Genomic DNA, 24,457 nt, shown 5'->3' with positions numbered 1-24,457 from the left:
AAACGGTTAAATTAATATGAACAAATATGAAGAAAAATACACACTATATCTACAACTGCGACGAGAGAACGTCGTGTTATTAATTCTACGTGTATAGAAGACCTTCTTCTCGCCTTCTACATCAATCAGTCTCTAATAAAGATCAATTTAATTAAGATGATTGTAAATTTACAGACATCACAATTAAAGCTACTAATTTATTGCAGATTGTCTTATCTACTCTACTCCATAGGGGAAAAAACAGAAAAAAGTGATGACATCATTGACAGTGAAAGCCTGCGAAAAAGAAAGAGAATTAATGCGACTTCACAACGAATACTAGGGTTTTGTGGTAAAAAATATAAAATTATTTATTTCATAAAACTATGATTTGTTTTACTGTAGAACACATCGGGACCACGCGTCACGTATCTAAAACATGTATAGCCTATATAAACGGAAAATTGTTCAAATGTTGGGTGGGTTTTTTGCAGTAATACTCTACTGTATATATTATGTCTCCTTTCTTCGTAGTGTACGAATTGACAGTCTCGTAGTAGTGTAAGTAAAACTGACATAAAGGCAGCACATATAATCATTTGTCATACAGTAATTATATATCCGAAATGCCTGAAGAAATAAGCCGTAATTGAGGGCGACATATTAAATATCATGTTTAGAATAAATGAAAACCTCGTTTTTGGGATATAAATAGTATAGTCGCCTTTGGGGAAATACAATTTATATTCTGTATTATTCTTTATTGAAAAGCAATTTATAACTAATGCAGTACGCATCTCGTCAACTAATAAAGTGAGAAGAAGATAATATAAACCATTATGATGAGTTGCGAAGGAGACGCCGGGGTAGGCCTACAAACGACTCTTTTCGTCCAAAAAAACCATTAAAAAAACAAATACAATAGGTAGGGCCAGTATATTGACTATTATTATATAGTTATGTAAAAAATAAACGCACGCATGTTCAAAGGAGGTACAGTATTCACTTTTACCAATTTCGACGCACAAAACACGTTTCGAGAAAACCATCCTGGTGCTGACAGGGAATCAATTTTGATTTTTGTCGCACCCGTGTGCGGGTGTCTAGAAAACTAAGATATATTAGGTCTTAGTTTTCTAGACACCCGCACACTCTCGACAAACATCGGTACGATCCTCTTTGCAGGATGTTTTGTATACAACCCGCGAGTATGTTGGATGATGGAAACAATTTTGAGTAATTTTAAGGTTTTACGGAACTACATTACCGCCCTAATAACAGTCTTCTTAAGACATTCGATAGCCGTGAAGGAGCAGTGCCTTTGGAAGCACACCAGCATCCAATTTTTTAATTTACTGAAGGAATGTTTTTACTATTGTATTAAATACAACTGTGTAGTGGGTATGTGTGATTATGAACTGTCCTGTTGAGTTGGCTGCTGAAATACATCACGAAGAACCATTATTTCACAAATGCGCCCTCTTTCTACAACTTAGGCAATTCAACAAGACGTTGGAAATTAATTAATATTATTTATATTTATTTTAACATAAATTAATACAAATATTGACACATATACATATACACAACGATCTTTATAATCTAATATGATTAATAAGCTGTCTTCTATTTGACAGATATAACAAAGGAATAAAGAAATCCAAGACACAGGGGCGGATCCAGAGGAGAGGAGAGCAGCAAATTGCAATGCAAAAGATAGGACATCAAATTAAGCTTAGCCCTTCATTTCACCATTTTTAGGCCCCTATTTCAAAATCCTGGATCAGCCACTGAGACATTCATAATATACGATGATGTTACTAATTCATAACATGGACCTATCAATATAGGTCCATGTTCATACTATTAGGCCATATAAGCCAACTAAATCAACAGCAGTCATACGCCAATGAGCTGCCGATATGCCCTTTTTTAAGTAAAAAAATAACTTACATATATAACAAACAACGTAATAATAAAATTTGATTTATACACAATGTAACCTACAGTCAATAAATACTGGTAATTGTAAAACCGGTACAATTTTATTCATGATATTCACAACAACCTATCAGAAATTGCGAGATAACACATCGACATTAATTGTACTGTGTGTTAATTATCCAAGACTATACGGATCAATATAGCGTGACTATAGAAGAGGTATTACATAATAGGCCCTAAATAATACCCGAGCGTAACCATAGAGGTATTATATTAAATATATAATTATTGTATAATACATCTATGAACGTAATCATATAGTATTGCATAATATATGATTATTGTAATACCTTTATGATGTGCGTTGTGACCAATCATGCGTGCTAAAATTCAACGTTTCTGTGACTACCACAGAATTGTAAACCCGAGTATTTTACAGTACTAATTACAATTTTACATAAACTTACGCATTACAACATTTAAATATCGTATAAAATCTCTGTAATACCGTAAATATAACTATATAAAATCCTCTTGTGTTATGTACATTTGTATTTGGAAAATAAACTACTGTGTAGGCCTCGGTTAAGAATTGTTGAAATAGCAAGCAGCCACATCGGCTGTCTACGTGTTATGTACATTTGTATTTGGAAAATAAACTACTGTGTATGCCTCGGTTAAGAATTGTTAAAATAGCAAGCAGCCCCATCGGCTGTCTACGTAGTATCCATTTTGTAACTTCTAGAAATTCTATAGTCTACACTAGCAAATTAACAAGTCTTTGTTTGAGAACTTTGAGTTTGCTCGTGTTGGCAAAATAAAGTTTGCTAGTGTAGACTGCGAGAAAACTTCGGAGTTTGCCAGTTTATACTTTTTTTCAGCAGTTTTCCAGTCTGTCAACTGGTCTGCACTCCTAGCGAACCTTTTATTACCAAAGTTTGAAGACAAAAGTTTGCCAGTTTAGACTTTTTTTCAGCAGTTTGCCAAAGTCTGTCAACTGGTCTACGCAGTCCTAGCGAACTTTTATTACCAAAGTTTGAAGACAAAAGTTTTCCAGTGTGGACTTTTATTTTTGGAATGTATTTTTGATAGTTTGAAAGCGACGGAGGGTCAGACAAAGGTCACAAAACCATTGCATAAGCAAAATTAATAAGTAATACAATATTGTTACAAGTAGCAACACAACGGTTTTCGAATCGTGGTTAAAACAAACCTCATAAATGTACAACTTTATATACAAAGGTTACAATATATTCTTAGTAATCTAAATAAATCATTAATAACAATATTGTATTATATTTAACTAATAGCAAATTATTTACTAAATACTGTACAATCTTTAGAATAAATTTACCTTTTCTTGTATGCAAATATTATCAAATATAAAATGTTTTTGTATTATAATCATAACTTAAATAGAGATCTCTATTCATGAGACACCAACACCCAATAAGGTTTGGTCATAGTGTTAACCCATCATTTTTTCTCATTCGTTTAACGGGAAAGTGTCCCCTTATTAGAGGTTGATCGTAGTGTTAACCTCTACATTTCTCCTCATTCGTTTCAAAACGAAACTGTCCCTTAATAGGAATGTCCAAAATGAAGTGTTTCTACTGTAGTAAATTATCAAATAGAGTAGTATTCATGTACCGATAAAAGTACAAAATATCAAAAAGTATTAAGTACATTAATTTAAAATAAAAAATAGCAGCAATATATTTCTAAAACACAGCACCTCCTATATCCATTACAGGACAGTAGCTTCAATTATTAAAGGTTGGGTTTACTTCCATTAACAAAAAATAAAATATTTTATATAAAATTAAATTTGTAAAAATTATAATTACTTACATTATATTTAACTTCAGTTGTTCCTAAAAGTTCAGAAAGAAAAGAGTTTCTAGAATCTAGCACTAAAATCAACAGGTGACAATTATTCTACAATTCTTGTGTAATTGCCTCTCCAGCATTGGTCACATCAAAATTAAACTTGAATGGTTTACTATCACCAGTCATCTGGAGATTTAGAATTCCTCTTTCAACATCTCCACTTTCATGAGACTCCTTCTCAACAACATCTTTGACTTCTTCCTTTACCTCTTTCTTGATAGACTCAACCTTGTCTTCATCTTTGTCAGATCTACCTTTTTGAGAATCTTTCATCCGCTTCTTCTTCTTTCCTTTATTCTTCCTTTTTCCTGTATTTATCAAATCTTCTTCATCTTCAAGTTTCCCTTTCTCTGGTGAACTTTGATTATCCATGAGGTTTTTATCAATTTCAAAATTAAATTTAAATGTTTCTTGATCGTTTGATATACCTTCTAGCTCCTCCTCTAACTTTTGTAATGATACATCCTTCTCCCAATCTTTCTTCTCATTCACCTCTGAGTTAGTCTCCATCTGGTGTTCAGAGTCTTGAGGATGGCATCGAGAAGCATGTCTGTAAAAGGTGCTAAGTGATTGCTGATCAGAGGCAACTGGTGTCAAAGTAGGTTGACTTTTTTCTTTAAAGAATTAGTATAAATTATTTTACTAGAAGAATTATGAGAGATTATTATTATTATTATTAAAAAGTTATTTGGGACATTTTCACTTGAGGGCACGGTTCTGCACCAACCATTGTCAGAAATACTCTTCTTTTCATATTGAATCTCTCACTTTGGATTGAATGGCTATTGTCAGTTTATTCAGGTAAACTTGGCACGGAATAAACTTATGGTGATAGACAAGTATATCTTGTTCTGCAACCTGGCAAGGTGGTGGTTGCAAGGCTGCTTTCAATATCTTGAAATAATTTTGGCCAACTCAAATTTGTCCAAAAAACAACTTTTAATAGTAGTTTACAGGAATTCATTCATTCATTTCTTTTAATATAAGAAAACAAAGACAAATTTAACAAGAACATCTTTCACAATCACAAGCTAAAACATTAATTTGTAATGAATTTGTAATGAAACAAAAAACTTACTCTTTTCATGTTTAGTTTTTTCTGCTATCATCTTCTTGCGATAATCACCAAATGTCATGCGCATCACTTGTCTCTTCTTGACCATCGGTGCTTTGTGTGATTTCAAGGTGCGTAATAATTTCTCCGCATCTTTTGCTGAAGGAATGGAATGGAATTTTCTACATTTAACTTTTAAATAATCAAATGTAGTACAGTAAAGGATCATTGACTAATCATTTAAATTCCCTTTATTATTAAAATACAGAAGATTGAACTGAAAAATGAACTGAAATACCTTGTTTAGAGGTAGACTTGACGGAGCCTAGTCCTTGTTCAAGTTGTTGAATACACCAGCATAGCTCACGCTGAAATAGTTCAGCCGGTGACTGCAAAATATAATTAAATTTTACACTTAACAACTTTTTCTAGGTTATGCATAAAAATTACATTTAATCATATATTCATTCATTCACTAAACATTTTTTTATCTTGAATGTTACATCATAAACTAACTATAATAAATGTACTGTAGTATAAAAAAGGGGCATAATCATAAACATTCAGCTTTAGAAAACTACAGTATCTATTTTCTCTCAATAACCCCCCGCAAACATTTAAGAATTAATTATGCAAATATTTTAAAAGAAACAAAATGTTTTTTAATAGTGGAAAACACTCATTCTGTGTTTACAATTGTTATGCATTGCTGAATGTTACCCTCTCATTGGTAAGCAAGCAACCACCAACCCATTCATTATTAATTTTTTAGAAGAACATTCCCTACAGTAGTAAATTATTTAAGATAGGTCACAGATATATTAATATATTTATTATGTTATGTAATTTGATCTCTATTAGCAATATCACTAGGGAACGCTAATGGAACATAGAGCACTTTAAACAATGCATCATGGTCAAGCCATAGACTAAAGTTAATAACTTGAAGCTTTAATGAATTTGAGAACTGGGAAGGTGAAATGATAGGGATGTACTGTAAGTACTGTCCAATGTAGCTTAGAACTGTATTATGGGTTAGTTGGTAGTGGGTTAATTTTTAAATTTAAATTAAAAAGAAGGGAATTGCACACTTATCCTCACATAAGCATAACATTAACAACTAGAACATGAAGAAACGACACTTCCAGTTTTAAAATATTAGGGAACATTGCTTTTGAGAACTAAAAAATAAAATTGTAAAAATATGAAAAATTAAAATGTCAAAAATTCCAACCACAATTTTTAATACAACTTTATAAAAAAGATTCATTATATATCATTATGTCAGAGAAATAACTTTTTGTGCTGCAATCAATCTTCCTATATAATCACTTCGCAAAGCCACCAGTATTAAATTAAACATTGTTCAGTAAATTTAATCAATATCCAAGGCTACCACCAGACATGTAATGAAATGTATTTAATTTACTAGAGATCATAAAAAAATCTTTCTAGAGCAACAGATTCTTGGGGTCCTCCTAAATACCAAGACCTACCAAGAACTACCAAGACCTACCAAGAACTACCAAGACCTGTCAATTTAAAGTGTTAATTTAACGAAATATGATATATATAGACTTCTAATAGCATTTCCAACAATAAAACCTTAATTTTAGCGCGATATAGACACCAAAAATGTTAAATAATCGACAAGCTTCGTGTTCGCGAAACGAACTGAGTTGATGCATACATTGCGTCACAAATGTCCGTATTGCGTCAACTAGTATGACCTACCAAGAACTACCAAGACCTGTCAATTTAAAGTGTTATTTTAACGAAATATGATATATATAGACTTCTAATAGCATTTCCAACAATTAAACCTCAATTTCAGCGCGATATAGACACCAAAAATGTTACGAAAATGTTAAATAATCGACAAGCTTCGTGAAATGAACTGAGTTGTTGATGCATACATTGCGTCACAAATGTCCGTATTGCGTCAACTAGTATGGCTCACTGACACTCGACGCAGTTCTCCTGTCATAGGCCTACTGGGTCGTAGGCCTACATTTACCATTTTTGGTGTCTATATCGCGCTACAATTGAGGTTTTATTGTTTGAAAAGCTATTAGAAGTCTATATATATTATATTTCGTTAAAATAACACTTTAAATTGACAGGTCTTGGTAGTTCTTGGTAGGTCATACTAGTTGACGCAATACGAACATTTGTGACGCAATGTATGCATCAACTCAGTTCGTTTCGCGAACGCGAAGCTTGTCGATTATTTAACATTTTTTGTGTCTATATAGCGCTAAAATTGAGGTTTTATTGTTGGAAATGCTATTAGAAGTCTATATATATATCATATTTCGTTAAATTAACACTTTAAATTGACAGGTCTTGGTAGGTCTTGGTAGTTCTTGGTAGGTCTTGGTAGGTCTTGGTAGGTCTTGGTATTTAGGAGGACCCGATTCTTGAGAGGTTGAAATTTGAATACATACTATGTTTGCAAGATATTAATGTCTTGGTAACAAAAATAATTCTTGGTTTAAAGCTCTGGCTACACAATCAAACTTAATATGACTTTTTTGTAAAACTAATTTGATAGTGAAGACAGAGCTTTACAGTTCCGTATGCTTATTAAAATTACTGCTCCTATAATTAAATGCAGTAGAACTCCTATATGAGGGGACAGCTCTAGGATCCAATAAAGTATTCCCTTATTAATAATAGTGGTTGGTTTAATTTTAAGAAAGTGACCCAGGGTCCCTTGAATTGGTAAATAGTACAGGGTTAGTAAATTGGAATATACACAGGGATGTCACCACGCTGGTCGGCGCTGGTCGGCCCCGTCCAGCACTCAAAATTTCCGACCAGGATTCACAGGCTGCCGACCACCACTATTATTTATTAATCATTACGATATTTATATTAGGCCTAGGCCTAACTAAAATTCGTACTAAAACATTTTACGCCTAGCACATCGTTAATTACAGACAAGCTAGCCTCATATAGATAAGACAAAAGACTACAGCAAATGTTTCCGTGGTTACGTACGTTACTTTATTTGTAACACAATACCAGGCCTACCCTGCCCTGGTATTCATTGTTACAGCTTGTGAGTCATGGCGAACAACGTGCAACACAGCACAGTGTACAAGTTTAAAGTTCACATAGCGACCATTCAAGCGTTTTATTTTGCACAGATTAAAAATACAAACAAGTACGCAGTAATTAAAAATATACAACTACATAGACCCATGGAACTATAGTTCCATGATAGACCCAAACAAAATAATTTTTAATTGCTGAATGTTTTGTCACCCTGCTTTAATTATATTATGTTACTAGTTTTACATTTTTGTACTCTACGAACTACTAAAAAAAATAAAAAAACATGTGCATGGTTCAGTGAGACCGGGCAAGTTCGTTCGTTTATGATCGCCGAGCATGGGTACACATAATAATCAATGAACTTCTAGCTAATTGTGATTCGCTTGCGCGCACGGTAAGTATTGACGTATATTAAAGTGTCAAGCGCTCGCCGACTTTCCGCCAATTGTGTATTGTTATATAAAACAAAAGCAAGGGCGTTTTTATCGCACGTATCCCGCTCGCCGGTACTAAAAAGAAAACGGCATGTTCCAAGTGCAATTGTCGGAATTCTATACTTTGCACCTCGCATAGGCCTATATAAAGTTCTCGAAAACATTGATGAACACCATTTCTTATCCAGTTTTCAACAAGTTATTATCGTTCCAGAATTACTCTAATTATCGTCGTCGTTCCAGAAAAGTCTCGCTTCCGATCATGTCTCTAGCACGGTTTGGTTTTACCCCTAGTAGACCTAAACGGAAAAATGAGGAGAACCACCACCCGGTACCTCAACCTACAAAGAAGGCCAAAACGGGAAAGCAGTCCACTCATTTCCGAAATGAGTGGCTAAATGGCCGTAAATCTTGGCTGTTTTATAAGCCTAGCGAGATTGGGATGTACTGTCGCCTCTGTCAGAAACACAATATGCGACCATATGACAGAGATACTTGGAATATAACACCTTGCAAACGGCTCAGACTTGGCAGCATCAAGGAGCATGAGACATCATCAGCACATCAAACTGCTATGAATCTTGAACTTGTTGTAGAAACTACGCACAACATTGCTGAAGTTATCCAACCAGAAGTGAACAACTCAGCAATTACATCTGCGTTCAAATGCCTCTATTTCCTTGCCAAACGACGTATCCCGCATATCACGAACTTTGAGCCGCTGTTGGACTTACTTACACAACTGGGATTGAACATTAAAGAGGATTTAAATGTTGCGAAGAACGTTACATACTGTAGTAACAAATCAATACAGGAAATGTTATCGTTTATTTCTAACCAGCTGGAGGAAGCAACACTTCTTGCCGTCAAGAACTCGCCTTATTTTGCTATTATGCTTGATGAAACAACTGATGTCAGCGTATCTGAACAATTAACATTGAACTGCCGATACATTGATGGCAATGGAAATTTATGTGTAAAGTTTCTAAAAATGATCGAACCATTGAGAGCAGCAATCGACGGGGACGGTACAGTTGCCCTAAACGCCGGAACAATTACAAACCACGTTACTGGATATTTTAATGACAAAGGACTTAGTTTTGAACATCTATGTGGTATAGGTACTGATGGTGCTGCCGTAATGACCGGAAGGCACAACGGCGTCGTAAAGCGATTGCAGGAAATTGCAAAATCTGCCATAGGAATTCATTGTTGTGGACACAGATTACAACTGGCAACATCACAGGCTGCCAACGCCGTACCATTTGTGAAGAAATTTTCGTCGATTCTTAGACAACTGTACGACTTCTTCAATAACAGTGCAGTCAGAACTGCTGGTTTGCATGCGATACAAACGGCACTCAACGAGAAAGTGTTGAAACCCATCGAACCATCATCTACGCGATGGCTTAGCATTGAACATTCAGTTTCTCGTTTGAAAGACAGTTTTATAAGTACTCTTGTAAGCTTGGAAAGAGAAGGAGAAGAACGCGGTGACGCCAAGGCCATTGGACTTTTTCATTTAGCAAGGACTTACCGTTTCGTTGCAACGATGTTGCTTCTTTGCGATATATTGCCACACGTCAGTCGCCTCTGCAAGGCATTCCAGGCTCGGGAATTCCAACATTGTTTGATCCAACCACTTGTTAAAGCAACACTTGCTACGATATCTGACATGAAGACGACAGATGGTCCAACTTTACAGGAACTACCACAACTCTTGGATAATCTTAAGTCTTCCGACATTGATGTTAAAGAAAGAACTGATGATGCTGATTACTTTGATAAACACATCCGTGGAAAATACATTGACACACTCATAGAAAATATTACTCAAAGATTCCCAGTTGATGATGTTACTAAACTTTCACAATTTAGTTTGTTTGATCCAGATTTGCTTCGCACTGCCGACAAAAACTTTGGAAATGATTACATTGCTACACTAAGTGAACATTTTTTGGATAATACCCGCACTGCCGACGTTCAAAATGAATGGAATAATTTTATGAACTTTGCAAAAGGATCTATTCTTAAGCAACAAGATTCAACTACCGATGTCATTGTGAACTATCTTTGCACTAACCGCCTGGCCAGGGATGCATTCCCAAATGTGACAAAGTTGGCCCAAATCTATCGGATTTTACCATGTCATACTGCCGATTCCGAACGGACATTTTCTCAACTGAAGCTTATCAAAACTGTTCCACGAAATAGACTCTGTCAGACAAGCCTTGATGGCCTGATACGCATCGCTATTGATGGCCCACCGGCCAGTAACTTTGACTTTGTAGAGGTTGTTAAGAGTTGGGCTGCTACAACGAATCGTAGAATCCGAATGCAATAGCACAATTACAACAAGGAACGTTAATAACATTGTTATTATGCTTTACTTATGTTATGCCACCGAATTATTATGTTATGCCATGTTTCTAATTTTGTGAATATTATATGTTAAAAGTGCCAGTAAAATGAGATCGATTTACTGTAGAATGAAGTAAAAATAAAGCAGACAAACGAAAATATAAACTGTTTTTTATTTATTATTATTATTTTACTCTGAAACACTGAATACATTATCACTAAAGAAGACAACAACAACCACGCGCGCAGCGGCAGGGGACTTCCCCTGCTAACTGCTGGACGTCCCTGGATAACTTCAGGTTGCTGAACTTCAGTTAACCCATAAACACGTGTCTGTTCTTGCCGTCCATGCTTGCCGCACAGTTGTGAAACAACAAATCCGGAATTCACGAATACGCTAAAAAACTCTCGCGCAAAAGAACACATATTTATTATTATATCGAGCAACAAGTAGTAAGGTCTAGGCTAATAATTTATCTACAGTATTTGATTAGGGGTTAGGCCTAAATAAGGAAGCGCCTGTTTTTGTGGAATTCAGATTTTGGGGCATCTATCTAAGCCTAGGCTAGGCCTAGTGGTCGTAGTGTCCACAAGGCTAGGCCTGACGCGATCTATAATTGCTATTCATTTCGTAAGCGTTTTTTTGTTTTCGCGAATAATAACGGCGACTCCCCGGTGGTACAAGGTTAGGCCTAGACCTGACGCAATTTGTTGTTATTTATTTTCATAATTCATTATGTTTTGCTAAAATAACGACACCCCCGGGGGTAACACCCCCCCCCCCCCCCCCGGGGGGGGGGGGGGGGGTTGCCGACCGGCACTCCAAAAAGCTGGTGACATCCCTGATACAAATAGGCCATTAATATACTGAAAATGTAATTAATTGTGAATTGTTAAACTGTGAAGCTAATAATATCTAAAAGAATAAAAAACATTTTGTACTTTTAATGTTGTCTTCAATGAACTCAAGATACAGTAAGATCTAGAATGTGTTTTTAGAAGTGACTGTTTTGGATGATGGTAAAACTCTGTCAGAGTGTTGTCTTCTTCATTTACCCATTCTACATTTGGTGGAGATTGGTGGTGGAGATATCAACATCCACTAAGCACAACCATAATGACTTACTCTTAATTCAAAAGTAATTTTCACTTAAAAATTATGTATGTGATGATACTGTATACCATCGTATATTGCAAACCAGTACATTTAAATACACTATGGGTTCAATAAGAAAGTTATTATTGAAAAATTAAGTATTTGTTCTTTGGTAAATAACACACATTACTACACAGTGAGCCAGGTAAACTAGAACATCAATACCTCCATGCTATGCTAATTAGAGTAAAAACGATTAGTTTGCCGTAGGAAAAGCCCAACAGTAGAGACCTTTTAAATGCTAAATGCCAATATTAATATGGCAAGATCAATTTTATTTTTAGAATTCAATCAGAGACTGCAATTAATTAAGTAGAAATACTGTACATTGAAATATAATAATCCCTGTCTGAAATATAATATTCGGTTTCCTTCTTTTAAAGATGAAATTGTCCCTTAAAACATGAAAAATAAATTTGATCAAAATTAATTAAACTGTATGCCATTTTGTAGTTTTGATATAGTTATTTACTTCCGCTGAATAAAAACAGATAATTATATACCGTATATCCTCCGGTTCAGGAAAAAAATGTGTAAGCATTTCTTGTAAAAACTCATCTGACCAAAAGTCAATACTGGGACTATACCCTGTTTGTGAAATCAGACTGACATAAAGTAGGGTTGGGTATTAATGTTATTTAATCAGATGTGTCCAGGCAATGGACATTTTTCCCCTTTCAATTACAGTTTATCGGGTAAATATATAAAATATTATTATACAAATATATACAACCGTGTGATCTAAAATCTTCCAATCAAATGGAATTTATTTAGGTGTTATAAACAGTATATTAATAAAGACTAGAGATCAACTACTACTTTATACAAACTTTCCAGTGATGCAATAGAAAGCTGCTGTAAATAATACATAGCTTAATGTCTAATGTTTCATATACAATATACAAAATTGTCTGATAACTGAGTTTTTATTTTTCAGGATTATGCTGGTAAAGAGAGAATAAGCATGAACAGAGGTGCGAATGATACTCGGTACAGTAGTTCTCTCATGCACTATGGCAAATAATAAAATTTATTTATGTTGACTGAAGAAAAAAACATTATTTTCAGAAAATTGGCTAGGAGGCACCGGATCCCTGAAAAGATCAAGACTTAACCGATGCTAACTGGGGTACATACACACAGATCCCCAGTTAGCTGTGATGGTGTATCCCCATACTCCGGTTTGGGTGCTAGCTTGATGTTTTTTGTCTTTTTGTACTCTTCCTTTTTCTCTTTATTGTCGAGCGCATAGAAACATCGTTTATTTGCGATATATAAATCTATCTATTATTATTATTAATTAAATATAAACCAGACACATTTTGCATACTTTGAATGACGTCAGTTTGCTTCTGAAAGTAAATTATAGGTCATCACGTAATACAAGTCTAAAGCTATGAGTAGTTTTATCTTAATTAGAATTTCGTGTAAATATTGAGTGCTTGTAGAGAGTCATTATTGAGAGCATAAATTATTACAGCCAGTAATAAGAGCTTGAACATGAATCTAAATTATACAGTTATATCAAAATCGATACTACTACTAATGATTAAAATAACGTTATTTTTATCTTTTGCCATAACTTTTTTTACCACAACTGGACTAGGTATAGTAGCTTTGAGATGTTATTAGCTTTGTGTAGATTTTATGAACACATTAATTAAGCAAGATGCTTGGATTTGAGGATGTGGTAGGATAGGCCTAGCTCTGCATGTCAACTTGACCAATCAAACAGTTTAGCGATTGGCCATTTTTGAATAATTTATTCTCATCAGATTCATCATTAGGGAATTGAAATATATATTTTTGCTCATGGCTGAATACAATGATTTGAATATAATATAATTAATTTAATATTATTCAAGATTATGTTGATGAAATGCATCATTTATAATGAATGCATTAAATACTGAAATCTTCCTAAACATTATGACTCAACTACATTGATAAAATGAGTGTTAATATAATGTAGTCATTTTAATATGAGATGTATGTATTAATAACAATAATATGAGACTGTAATGTAGTCATATAATATGAGCAGTAATATTAAATATAAATATAAGCTGTAATGCGAGTATATGAGCTGTAAGCTATAATAAAATGTGAGTATATTATGAGCTGTAAGCTATAATAAAATGTGAGTATATTATGAGCTGTAAGCTGTACTATAATGTGAGCATATAATATCATGAGCTGTAATATAATTACGGTAATAATCTGTTTATATAGTTAATGTGGTTATAATAGGCTGTATGCAATCTAATGCAGTCATTTTCATATTCTGATACCGCATTAACATTTTGAGTAATTAACCAAGATTTATAGGATACTAAACATACTGTAGTTATATTCAAAGATACTATATTGATTAAATGCTGTAGTAAACCTATTCATAACTAACTATGTAAATATACGTTCCATTTTACAATGGATCAACAATACAGGTAATAAGTAGGTTGAGCTGTTGAAGAAGCAATCTATAATCTACAGCACTAGTAATAGATCATGTTAATACCTACTAAAGCATTAATAGCAGACTGTCGGTGCATGTGTGTGGTAATCATACTAACAGTGTGATAATAATTAGTCAATTCAGTATGTTTGTTATATGCAGGAGTTAATAATAAACTTCTCTTACATGATCTAAATGCAATGGAAAAATGCTACTATGATAGGGAACATTTACTGTATGAAAATGTTTACACTATTAAACTTTATTTGACAAAAAAATGATTGTGGTGTGCCCATATATGGACATGATGATGTCATATCACTACCATATTTGGGCATATCAGTACCATATTTGGGCACATCACACTTTTTTTATCAAATCAATTTCTACAGAATATGTAAACAGCGTGTTCTTGTGTTTAGTAATTTGCAATAATCACCATTGCAATTCATCAAAATGTAAGTGTCATTGATTTAAAACATGGCAGTCCTACCTCTTTTTCTGCTTCATCATTGACAGTGTCATTTGAAACATCTTGCCCTGCAACGTTGCGTTGTCGTTCACGATCAATAGCGTCCTATAATGAATTAAATATTTACGATAAAATATGTTTACAGTACTTACAATTAATTACTGTTTCCTTATATTTGGTTTACTATACAAAAAATTAATTGTGTCAAATGTTTGTTTTTTTTATTTAATTGCTAATCTTAAATTTGCATTTTAATTTCAATAACCTTAACCCGTATAATTATTTCGAGGTCATTTATTAATATCAATGCAGTTATTCATAGGATGGATACACTTTTTTGTTTATTAATATGAATAATATAATATGTTACTGTATGTAATGAATGATATTTAGAAAAATACTGTATGTAATAAAGATAAATAAATAAAAAATGTGATGATTTTAAGGAATAAAAATGTTTTATTTTAATACATAAATCTTTACCTACTGACTGAAGTTATGATTGTTGTCAGTTGTCCTGAATAACATTAGATATGAAATGGAGTAAGTGCAGAATTCTATTCACACTCATGGTTATTTTTCATCGTTGACCGAATATTAAAATATTATTAATTTATAATTAAATCAACAATTAATCACAGATTACATACTGTCCATATTTTTTTGTTTTAATCGGAAACAATATTCTATACTGTACTTTATTTTCAACATTTTGAAATTCAACATGAAATAAAGCCACTTGCCTCTCTTCGTTGGTCCTTCACCTCTCGATGCCGTAGCACCTCTCTTTGCTGCTTGGCCTTTTTGTCATTATCACTCCGTGTTCTTCTGATATCGTGCTGTAATCGCCAAATTGGATTCATATTTATGAAACGGCATTCAGATGATCAAAGCAGCAATGGGTTGTCTAAATAAAGTATTAACACATTTCTATTTATTATTATTTTTTTTTTTAGAAAAAAAACAAGGCAAAAAAACTTTCCAAAAAAAATTTCATTTCATTCAGTCATTTTCAAATAGAAGTACCTCTCTAATTACTGAAGCATAATTATTAATTTGAAGGCCTAATAAATATCCAATCTGACTAGAGTTTGTAGGCCTACTGTCCGGTGATCTTCCCTACCACAAACACCACCAGTCTAGCCTCACATAACATCACATGCATAAATATATCCATTCATGATTCATGACTCCGAACTCGGTCGACTAGCTTAGGTTAGCCTCTAGGCTATCTACCACAATAAAACACTTTTAATGTCCTAATCTGATAAATAAAAAATACTTGCCTTAAGTGTATATTAACAGAATCATACAAACGTCTACTTTTTCTACGATTGTATAAATAATGAATAAATAATTAACAATCCAATCTGATTCATTATTGACACACAGTACACGTCGAACCCTAAAAAAAAGTTAATTACAATTTACCCCCTCTACCGACGGAATAAATGTTAGACTTTCATAGACCAGCCATCAATAATGACAACCAATGGGTGATGCGAAAACTATGACGTTCATTTACTATGACAACAGCAGATATAAACACAAAAGACTGTTGGCAACCACAAATACAAAGCATGTCATTTCGGCTAGCAACTACAGTAGTCGTTCGACTTTAACTTTTCGCTGAGACATTCTCCAGTAAGACGACTCATCAAGGTTAGACTTAGATATTGACATACTGTATTATTATTTCTATATTTTTATTACACAAAATGGCTACTTTACTTTCAAAATCACGTACTCCACCTGCTCCCACTCCACCAACCGGTGTTTTTGGTACAAGAACTGACAGTGAATTAGCTGGCAGCCTTGCAAGAATGACAACGTACGGTGATAGTGGCGTGCTGGGTACTGCAAGAGGTGCCCCTACAGCCGAAGGCTTCCGCTCAGCTAAGCACACCCCAGAAGAATGGCATACGTCAAACTACCAAAAGTACTATCAGAGTTTTTCAGACCGTGATAATGCGGAGAGGCTTCAACACGAGTCGAAGACGCTTTCGAATGAGACGGATGCCCTGACAAAACGTACACAGACGGATGCCACGAAAAAACTTGCAGAGCGTCTTCATGATATTAACTTTTGGAAGTTCTCATTGAACCGTGAAATTGAAGAAATGATCGAGGAGACAGACCTGATGTGTGCTCAGAAGAAACGGCTTGAAAATGCTCTTGATGCAACTGAAATTCCGATGTCAATAGTGCAAGACAATCTTCAGTGTCGCGGAAGAAGACATGACATTGATCTTGTTCATGACCGTGTTGAGCTTGCTCTTAATAAGGTATGTAATATTATATTGGTTTTATAAATTCAATTTTTTTTTCAATATATACATATTTAATTACCTGTACTGTATCTAGGATATTTTTAATTCACATATACTTACCATTATTTACCGTATGTTAAAATTTATTAAAAAATGATTGTGAAATAAAAATTATGTGTGTACTTCAGAAAACTTAAAAGCGAATAATATTTAAGCTTCGAATCACAGTTTTGAAAATAAATGAAAACTGTAAAGTAGCTAAACAAAAGGTAGTTATTCACAGTGTGTTTCAAGTTTTGGTTTAAAACAATGGCATGAATTGTCTTCACGTGAATACGCCAGATACTATGTTGTTGTCACATTACTATACAGAATAATGTGATCTCTTTAGTATAAATCAAATTACTAGTTATTGTTGGTAAGGGATTTCTAAAGATATCATTCCTTTCTTTTTCCTCTCTCTACCAGGAGTATGAGATTATTTGTAAAGTACAAGATCTACTAAAAAGAACAATTGAACAATCTGATAGACAAATCAAGTAAGTAATTAACAAAAGTTGTTTACACCAGTGTTTATGATCACCTCTTGTGGAAAAAAACAAAAATCTCTAAAGCTCTGTCTACACTATCAAACTTTGTGACAAAAAAATGTGATTATGCCCATATATGGACACGATGATGTCATATCACTGCCATTTTTGGGCATAGCACTACCACAGTTGGGCACATCACACTTTTTTCACATAAAGTTAGATTATAGTCAATCATGGGATTATACTCAAGCATGAAATTATACTCGAGCATGGGATTATACTTGAGCATTGGATTATACTCAAGCATGGGATTATTCTCAAACATGGGATTATAGTCAAACATGGGATTATACTCAAGCATGGGATTATACTCAAGCATGGGATTATACAGTAATATTAATAATTAATTATTATTTTAATCTACAATTTTTTCAGATTGAATCGTGGAGCGAAGCACAAGCTGACAATGGATTGGTCCGATAAAGTTGAGGCTTACGATATTGATACAAAATGTGCCAATCTGAACAACGACTCCACAGATATTATGTATAAAGAAGGATCAGCCAAGTTTAATGCTGTGTAAGTCAATCATAAGTTTGTTACTCTAGTAATCACAGTTGTTGTAATCAGACTAAAATAGCCACAAGGTTGATAGGGTTCAAAGAAACACCCTTTTCCTGAGAGATCAGCAGAAAAAGTGCAACTAAATAGGCCTAACTCATGAGATTTTTTGGCCAGTCCTACCTAGCCAGCAGGCAAATCATACCATCTACTAGTCTAGACCTTAATCTACCTTTTCCTCAGTTGCCTTTTTGCATGAAAAAAAACCTTGTAAAAATCCTGGCTACAGGCTTGGTTGTGAAAACAAAAATCACTGGACCATAACAGTATTTATTCATCTTTATTGCAGGCAATCTACCCCTGAGAGCTGGGCTCAGTTCTCTCATGATAATATTGTCCGGGCTGAGCATGAGAAACTCACTTCACAGCAGCTTAGGAATTTAATTGATCAAATTTTAACAGACACGTCAAACGACATGAGAGAGCAGTGTAACACAGTTAATACAGAGTTTACGAATAGAATCCAAGAAATGAATAATGCCAAGACACAGATGGAAAATCATAGGCAAAAGGTAGAGTACAACATAAAAACTCATAAGAACTACAATTACTGTAATTCAAAGAGTAGAGTATACATAGTCTGTTTCCTGGTACAACATACCATTATCAAAAACTCAAAAGAATTCAAAGAGTAGAGTATGAGTGAACTCTGGTACTATTTTCAATGTTGTCTCCTAAAAGCTTTGAAAAGGTACAATTAATTCAAATCATAAACAAATACAGTCCATTCCCTCTTTTAAGACACCTCTATTTAACGAGTGAAGGGCAATAAATAAATTTGAAATTGTTGTTGGTTATATAGGGTTTCTACTGTATAAAAAAAGCCTATCGATTATTTTAATTAAATACAGTATAATGAACTAGAATAGAATCTAGAATCTTTTTTTGTAGACTGTTGAAGAGATTGCCAAAATGGAGAAAAACATTGTAGATCTACAGAAAGCTATCAAAGATAAAGAAGCGCCAATGAAAGTAGCACAGACAAGACTGGACCACCGGACATACCGACCAAACGTTGAGCTATGCAGAGATCCTGCACACTTTAAGTAAGCATAGATTGAACTCAGTAGTGTAATGTAGGCCCCTGCTCAGGGGCCCTATAAGCTCTGGGCCCCTGGGTTTAGCCAGTGAGCTCATAGCTGTTAAACAACTGATTGAACTATTTCAAGTTATATTTTGTTGGTACAGTATATCTATGTACACTATATAACAGGGTTTGAATTTTCAGCCAATTCAACTATTTTTAATCAATTTTGATTATAGCTCTTTGTAAACCACACAAATCCACTGAGAGCATTATTTATAGTGGGAGTTACCACCTAATTATGCCCAGTTACAACTGTATGTGTGTTCTTCACATAATATTTTTTACATGAGATTAACCAAAACAATTATCAATTTTTTCCAGAATGGTCAGCGAAGTTGGCGAGATACAGAACTCAATCGATCAACTGCAGCAGAAACTAGCTGAGTCGCAGGGTAACCTGAAAGATTTGATAGCAACACGAAGATCTCTCGAGCAAGAGATCGCCCTCAAGAAGAACAGCATCTCCGTCGACCGCGACAAGTGCCTTAAATTTAGAACACGCTACCCAAGCACATCAAAACTAGTTGGGTATCAGTAATCTTTTAAAAGTACCAAATACCAAATTAAAATTTAAAATGATAAACCCAACATATTGAAATCAATTAATTTAATATTATGTAAATTATTAATTATGCAATAAAAAATGTAAAAATGATAAATGCTTAATTTTTTTTAAATGTTGATTTATAGTACATTATCATTCGCAAGCACTGTAAAAGATAACACATTCTGAAAGATGTATAATATGAACATACATGCATACATATAGGTATACACTGCATAGAAGAAATAGGGTCACACTCAAGGCAGCTAGAACTCTCCTATGCAACAAACACTGTAGACAATAGGGAAAAATTACAAGCCACAATGTTATTGTCATTGTATACTTAAGTCAGTATTAAAAATTTACGTTAAATGTAATAATTAATAATACGAAATGTATATGCCGTTAGATAATATTTTGTGACATGTGAATGTAAATATGTTTTAAATATAAAATTAAATAAATTTACTATTACTACAGTACATCCGATTTTTGTTCATATCCCTTTTTTTGCTTTTGACTAAAATGTAAAACTGCGAAAGTGCACATTTTAATGAGCTTTTAGCTTATTGCCGATGACTCAAAAAATTTGCATAACAAAAAGGTACGAAACTTTCAAGAAGTGCGACACAAAGGGAAATCGCTTGCGAAGAAAATCTCTTTGGTTGTTTCATCTTAAATACACCAGGGATACTGCGAGTACATCTTCATATGGTGGATGTATGTACTGTATGTAACACAAGTGACGAGAAATCTTTTTTTAATACTGTTCCAACGATTGTTTTACTGATGTAGTGGTTAAAAATACACAAAACTGTACACGATGTTTTGTTTGTTTTGTAAATATTTATTTTATAACATTTTAACACTCCATTCCAATACTAATATTGTATTATAATTTAATTACAATGTCAATGTGTTACACACAATATTGATATATACCTATAGGATGAAAATTTAGTCACAATATTCCATTATGTTTTTTTCAATTGAACTCAAACATCCAGTCTATATGAAAGGCCCTCATTCCATTTCACCTATTTTACAGTTGAGAATACATACATGTTTTTTTTCAACAGGAGAAATTGTATGCATACTGTCAAATCAAAATCACCTTTCAAAAAAATGGAATAGTCCATTTCACTTTCTTCACTGCCATTCATGATTCTCTTCTAAGAGTAAGAGAATCATGGGAAATTTAAAAGTTAGAAAGATTAAGGCAGTGAACATACTAACAATATTACTAGCTTTCTTGTTCTTGTTCTGCTTTCCTTCGTTCATCTACCATCCTATGTTGTTGTTTAGCGTAGCACCTTCTTGCATTTCCATGGAAGCCTAATTCTGAGTCTATAGAAGAAAATCGACATAATTAATTTTAGAATTATGTTGTTAGCCCACATGCCATTTCGCTAACCAAAGGTTCAGATTGTTAAAACAAATGGAACAAATTCAGAAGAGGGCGTCTAGAATTATACTTCCTTGGGTTATGTACGATGAGGCACTTTCTTTTTTATTCCATTGCTTGAAGACTGTCGTACCCGACTGTGCAAAGATTATTTCCGAAAACTGAAAACCCCTAGTCATATCCTCCACAACCTACTTCCACCTCTTTTCATAACAATTGTCACTGAATTTCCTTTACCAAAGTTCAAAACCAATAGATCAAAGAACTTTATTATCAACACTGGTATCTTTAATCGTGGGTAGTTGCTTTTTTCTTGCACGGTTGGGTACCCTGTCTTTTTTTTTCTGTTTTTTTACTTTTTATTCAGTATTTTTTGTAAAATGAATTATATATTTTTTATATATTGATTGCAATAATCTTGCACTAGTCCACCAGCAATAAAGACATTTTTTTTATACAAAGTGGTTAGGATTTCGGCAGAATCAATGCAATTGATTGGTCAATTGAAAATCGCCCATGCATGCACATTTTTATAACCTCATGTACAAAGGTTAACACCAATTTTTGCGACTGGTTGGCTGACTTAGTGGTGTGGTACTGCGGCTAGGGGACTAGTGGTTTTGTAGGTTCAATTCTCGATCAATTTTTTACATTTTTTTTAAATTAAAAAAATTGTCTTTTATTCATCATCGTCTTTATCCATCATCGTCTTTACCCACCATTGCCTAGAGGGACGTTTTAGGTCCCAGTGTACAGTAATAGTTTCTGTCGGAATCTGTTACAATGGGCAGTTGAGTTCCTAACCACAGTGTTTTTAATATGCCTGTACAAAATAGAGCACTTCATACCTAATAACAAATTATTCTTATACTTTTTTCCAAGACTTACATTTAGTGTAGAAATTGTCAGCTGCCTCTTCATATTCATCTAAATATGCTTTGCAGGTCACCTTAGCACTGTTACCTTGTTCAGCCACACACTTACCCATTGCCTTCTTCAACAAGGACAGTATCTCCTGATCAACCATTCTGTGTTGAAAAAAAATAGAAACATTTAAAATCACACTGAGGTATGGCAATGGGTGGGCGTGATACTGTTATAGTTTTTTTAGACATTCTATGCCATCTACACTGTCAAACTTTGTGACAAAAAAATGTGATGTGCCCATATATGGACATGATGATGTCATATCACTACCATATTTGGTCATATCACTACCATATTTGGGCATATCACTACCATATTTGGGCACATAACACTTTCTAAAATAGTGTAGACCCAATCCCATAAGCTACTAAACTATAGTAACAGTTTACTGTTTTAAGATAGTGGCCAGCATACCTGTCTCTTTTATACTGTGAGTCAGCCTCAAACATACAAACTATATCTTCTTCATTACAGTCCCAAATGTCTGTTACCCTAGGATATCTGCGATGATAGTACTTTGTGGGGTTTTTCGCATGTTGTCTTTCAATAAAATCTGCAATTTTAAACAATAAATTTAAATGAATATAGGCCTAACATGAATATAATAAAATTATTATAACAGTAAACAAATGAATAATAAGATTAGATCCATAATTTAATATTATAACACACACACACAAACAATTACGCAGGCTAAGTGACATTTTGCATATGCAAACAAAAGACAGAACCAGTGTTGGTCGCCGCTAGGCCGAAACACTTGAATCACCACAACAGTTCCTGTAGCGGGTCAGCTCGCCTAATCCCCGCGGCCCACCACCATTTTATTTTGATTAGCTGGCCTACCATAGGCCTAGCAATATTATCTTACCTCTTGCAAACGTTACGGGTGCCTCTACTGTATAATATAATGTAGACAATATAAAGTCATCAATAATGCCCATACTGAACGTATCATGTGCAGGATTTAAGCAAAACTTAGAATTTTGTTTCCTAAAAATTCCTTGTGCACAATTTTTACTTTCTATTATATAGCGCCACCAACCAGAATCATCATCTTCTCTCTCTTCTCTTCTCTTCTCATATGGATGCTTCATTTTTTCACGTGCAATAAGATGATGTCTAAACGCTACCAATGGCCAAATATTGAAATTAAAGAGCAACAAACAGTCACCTCGTCTAATGTTACTACTTAATATTTTATTTGACATCTTCAAAATGACAAGATAAAACATTATTAGATAATTACTATTGGTCGTCGTCAGACCGATTCTACACGCTCATTGGTAATAAAAGGTTTTAAAATAAATAAATATTTAAATAAAACAATTATCATGGCCTATTAAACAACTTTAAGCGGCAAAATCAGGGCCTATCGCAATTTTTTTTCACATTAACTATTTTTATACCTTCATGCTTGACCTGATTTTAATTTTAATAACAAACTATTGTGTATCCGAACAAGAGAAAATATTTCGTTCTTCCTAATCTTTTTACGCATAAAAAAAACTCCAACCTTGAATTAAAGAGTTGACTTCTTCTATTCATATCAAGAATAATTAACAACGGGGTTGGAGTTTAAATGTTAATACTGTACTTGAACGTTTTAATTGCTGTAGGAAGCAATGTTCCTGTTTGTTTGTTAATGTGTATTCACTTCTATAGCCCAGCTGGATTGGACATTTACCTCATGTAGTAGTATGTATCAGTGACCTGTTTATTTGCTGTGACTACGGTTTGTAAAGTTAATTTTCACAAATCAGTTTTGGCTTGTTAACCTATAGGTCCATGCTTTAAGAACTATACAGATAAGACTCCGCTAAGTTACGTTGAGATCCGGCCGGATAAATTAAGGATACAAAACCGTTTACAGCGTTCGGATTCACAAAACGTATACGTGTGATCTAAAACACCGTAATAGTGTGAATTTAGCTATATAGTTAGCTAATAATAATTAGCTAAACTGTTATGCTCATACCATTATTATTTTGTACAACTAGACCTATATCTCGTACTTTTTTTTTTTGTTGCTTCGCAATTCTTTTTATGGCTTATCTATTGAAACATAGTTCATTTATACGGTCCAGTTCATCCATAATATAAATGAGTTCCAAGATATGTAGGTATTCACAAAATATTCTGATCGTCGACAAAAATGGAACGGGATTAACAAAATATGTGTTTTTAAAGTAGGCCTACACTTAACAGGTGGGTGCAATAGGCTATTCTAAAGGTATATTGGTTACCCTTGGGCTATTGCTGACC

The 24,457-nt window shown here is 33.9% G+C and overlaps 3 protein-coding genes across 3 annotated transcripts; 1 reads left to right on the top strand and 2 right to left on the bottom strand.

Annotated features, from left to right (window-relative positions):
- Positions 1-1,531: 1,531 nt before the first annotated feature.
- Positions 1,532-16,203, bottom strand: LOC144839600 (uncharacterized). Its single transcript, XM_078695033.1, has 6 exons — positions 16,092-16,203; positions 15,549-15,712; positions 14,827-14,910; positions 5,166-5,256; positions 4,892-5,026; positions 1,532-4,427 (listed from the first exon to the last, which is right to left on the bottom strand). The coding sequence occupies exons 2-6, from the start codon at positions 15,666-15,668 to the stop codon at positions 3,862-3,864; spliced, it is 996 nt and encodes a 331-aa protein (XP_078551159.1). The 5' UTR covers positions 15,669-15,712; positions 16,092-16,203; the 3' UTR covers positions 1,532-3,861.
- A 167-nt stretch (positions 16,204-16,370) lies between these two features.
- LOC144839652 (tektin-4-like) lies at positions 16,371-20,252 on the top strand. Its single transcript, XM_078695107.1, has 6 exons — positions 16,371-17,090; positions 17,544-17,614; positions 18,044-18,187; positions 18,519-18,741; positions 19,121-19,275; positions 19,638-20,252. Exons 1-6 carry the CDS (start codon positions 16,524-16,526, stop codon positions 19,852-19,854), a joined length of 1,377 nt encoding a protein of 458 aa, XP_078551233.1. The 5' UTR covers positions 16,371-16,523; the 3' UTR covers positions 19,855-20,252.
- Positions 20,253-20,718: 466 nt separating this feature from the next.
- Positions 20,719-23,243, bottom strand: LOC144840435 (NADH dehydrogenase [ubiquinone] 1 beta subcomplex subunit 10-like). The gene is made up of 4 exons (XM_078696245.1): positions 23,064-23,243; positions 22,607-22,745; positions 22,154-22,293; positions 20,719-21,207 (listed from the first exon to the last, which is right to left on the bottom strand). The coding sequence occupies exons 1-4, from the start codon at positions 23,134-23,136 to the stop codon at positions 21,104-21,106; spliced, it is 456 nt and encodes a 151-aa protein (XP_078552371.1). The 5' UTR covers positions 23,137-23,243; the 3' UTR covers positions 20,719-21,103.
- Positions 23,244-24,457: the final 1,214 nt, after the last annotated feature.

The sequence above is a fragment of the Antedon bifida genome, chromosome 4 (assembly GCF_963402885.1).
Source record: "Antedon bifida chromosome 4, ecAntBifi1.1, whole genome shotgun sequence".
Classification (NCBI taxonomy): Eukaryota; Metazoa; Echinodermata; class Crinoidea; order Comatulida; family Antedonidae; genus Antedon; species Antedon bifida.
The sequence above is the reverse complement of the archived record's forward strand: the minus strand, read 5'-3'. Positions and strand labels throughout refer to the sequence as shown.

Coding starts and splice junctions, on each gene's coding strand:
- LOC144839600 (XM_078695033.1), bottom strand. CDS start 15,668: ATGAATCCAATTTGGCGATTACAGCACGATATCAGAAGAACACGGAGT. Junction 5,027..5,165: donor CAAGTCTACCTCTAAACAAG/GTATTTCAGTTC, acceptor CCATTCCTTCAG/CAAAAGATGCGGAGAAATTA. Junction 4,428..4,891: donor AAAAACTAAACATGAAAAGA/GTAAGTTTTTTG, acceptor AATTCTTTAAAG/AAAAAAGTCAACCTACTTTG.
- LOC144839652 (XM_078695107.1), top strand. CDS start 16,524: ATGGCTACTTTACTTTCAAAATCACGTACTCCACCTGCTCCCACTCCA. Junction 17,091..17,543: donor TTGAGCTTGCTCTTAATAAG/GTATGTAATATT, acceptor TCTCTCTACCAG/GAGTATGAGATTATTTGTAA. Junction 18,742..19,120: donor TGGAAAATCATAGGCAAAAG/GTAGAGTACAAC, acceptor CTTTTTTTGTAG/ACTGTTGAAGAGATTGCCAA.
- LOC144840435 (XM_078696245.1), bottom strand. CDS start 23,136: ATGGGCATTATTGATGACTTTATATTGTCTACATTATATTATACAGTA. Junction 22,294..22,606: donor TCACAGTATAAAAGAGACAG/GTATGCTGGCCA, acceptor TTTTCAACACAG/AATGGTTGATCAGGAGATAC. Junction 21,208..22,153: donor TGACAATTTCTACACTAAAT/GTAAGTCTTGGA, acceptor TTTCTTCTATAG/ACTCAGAATTAGGCTTCCAT.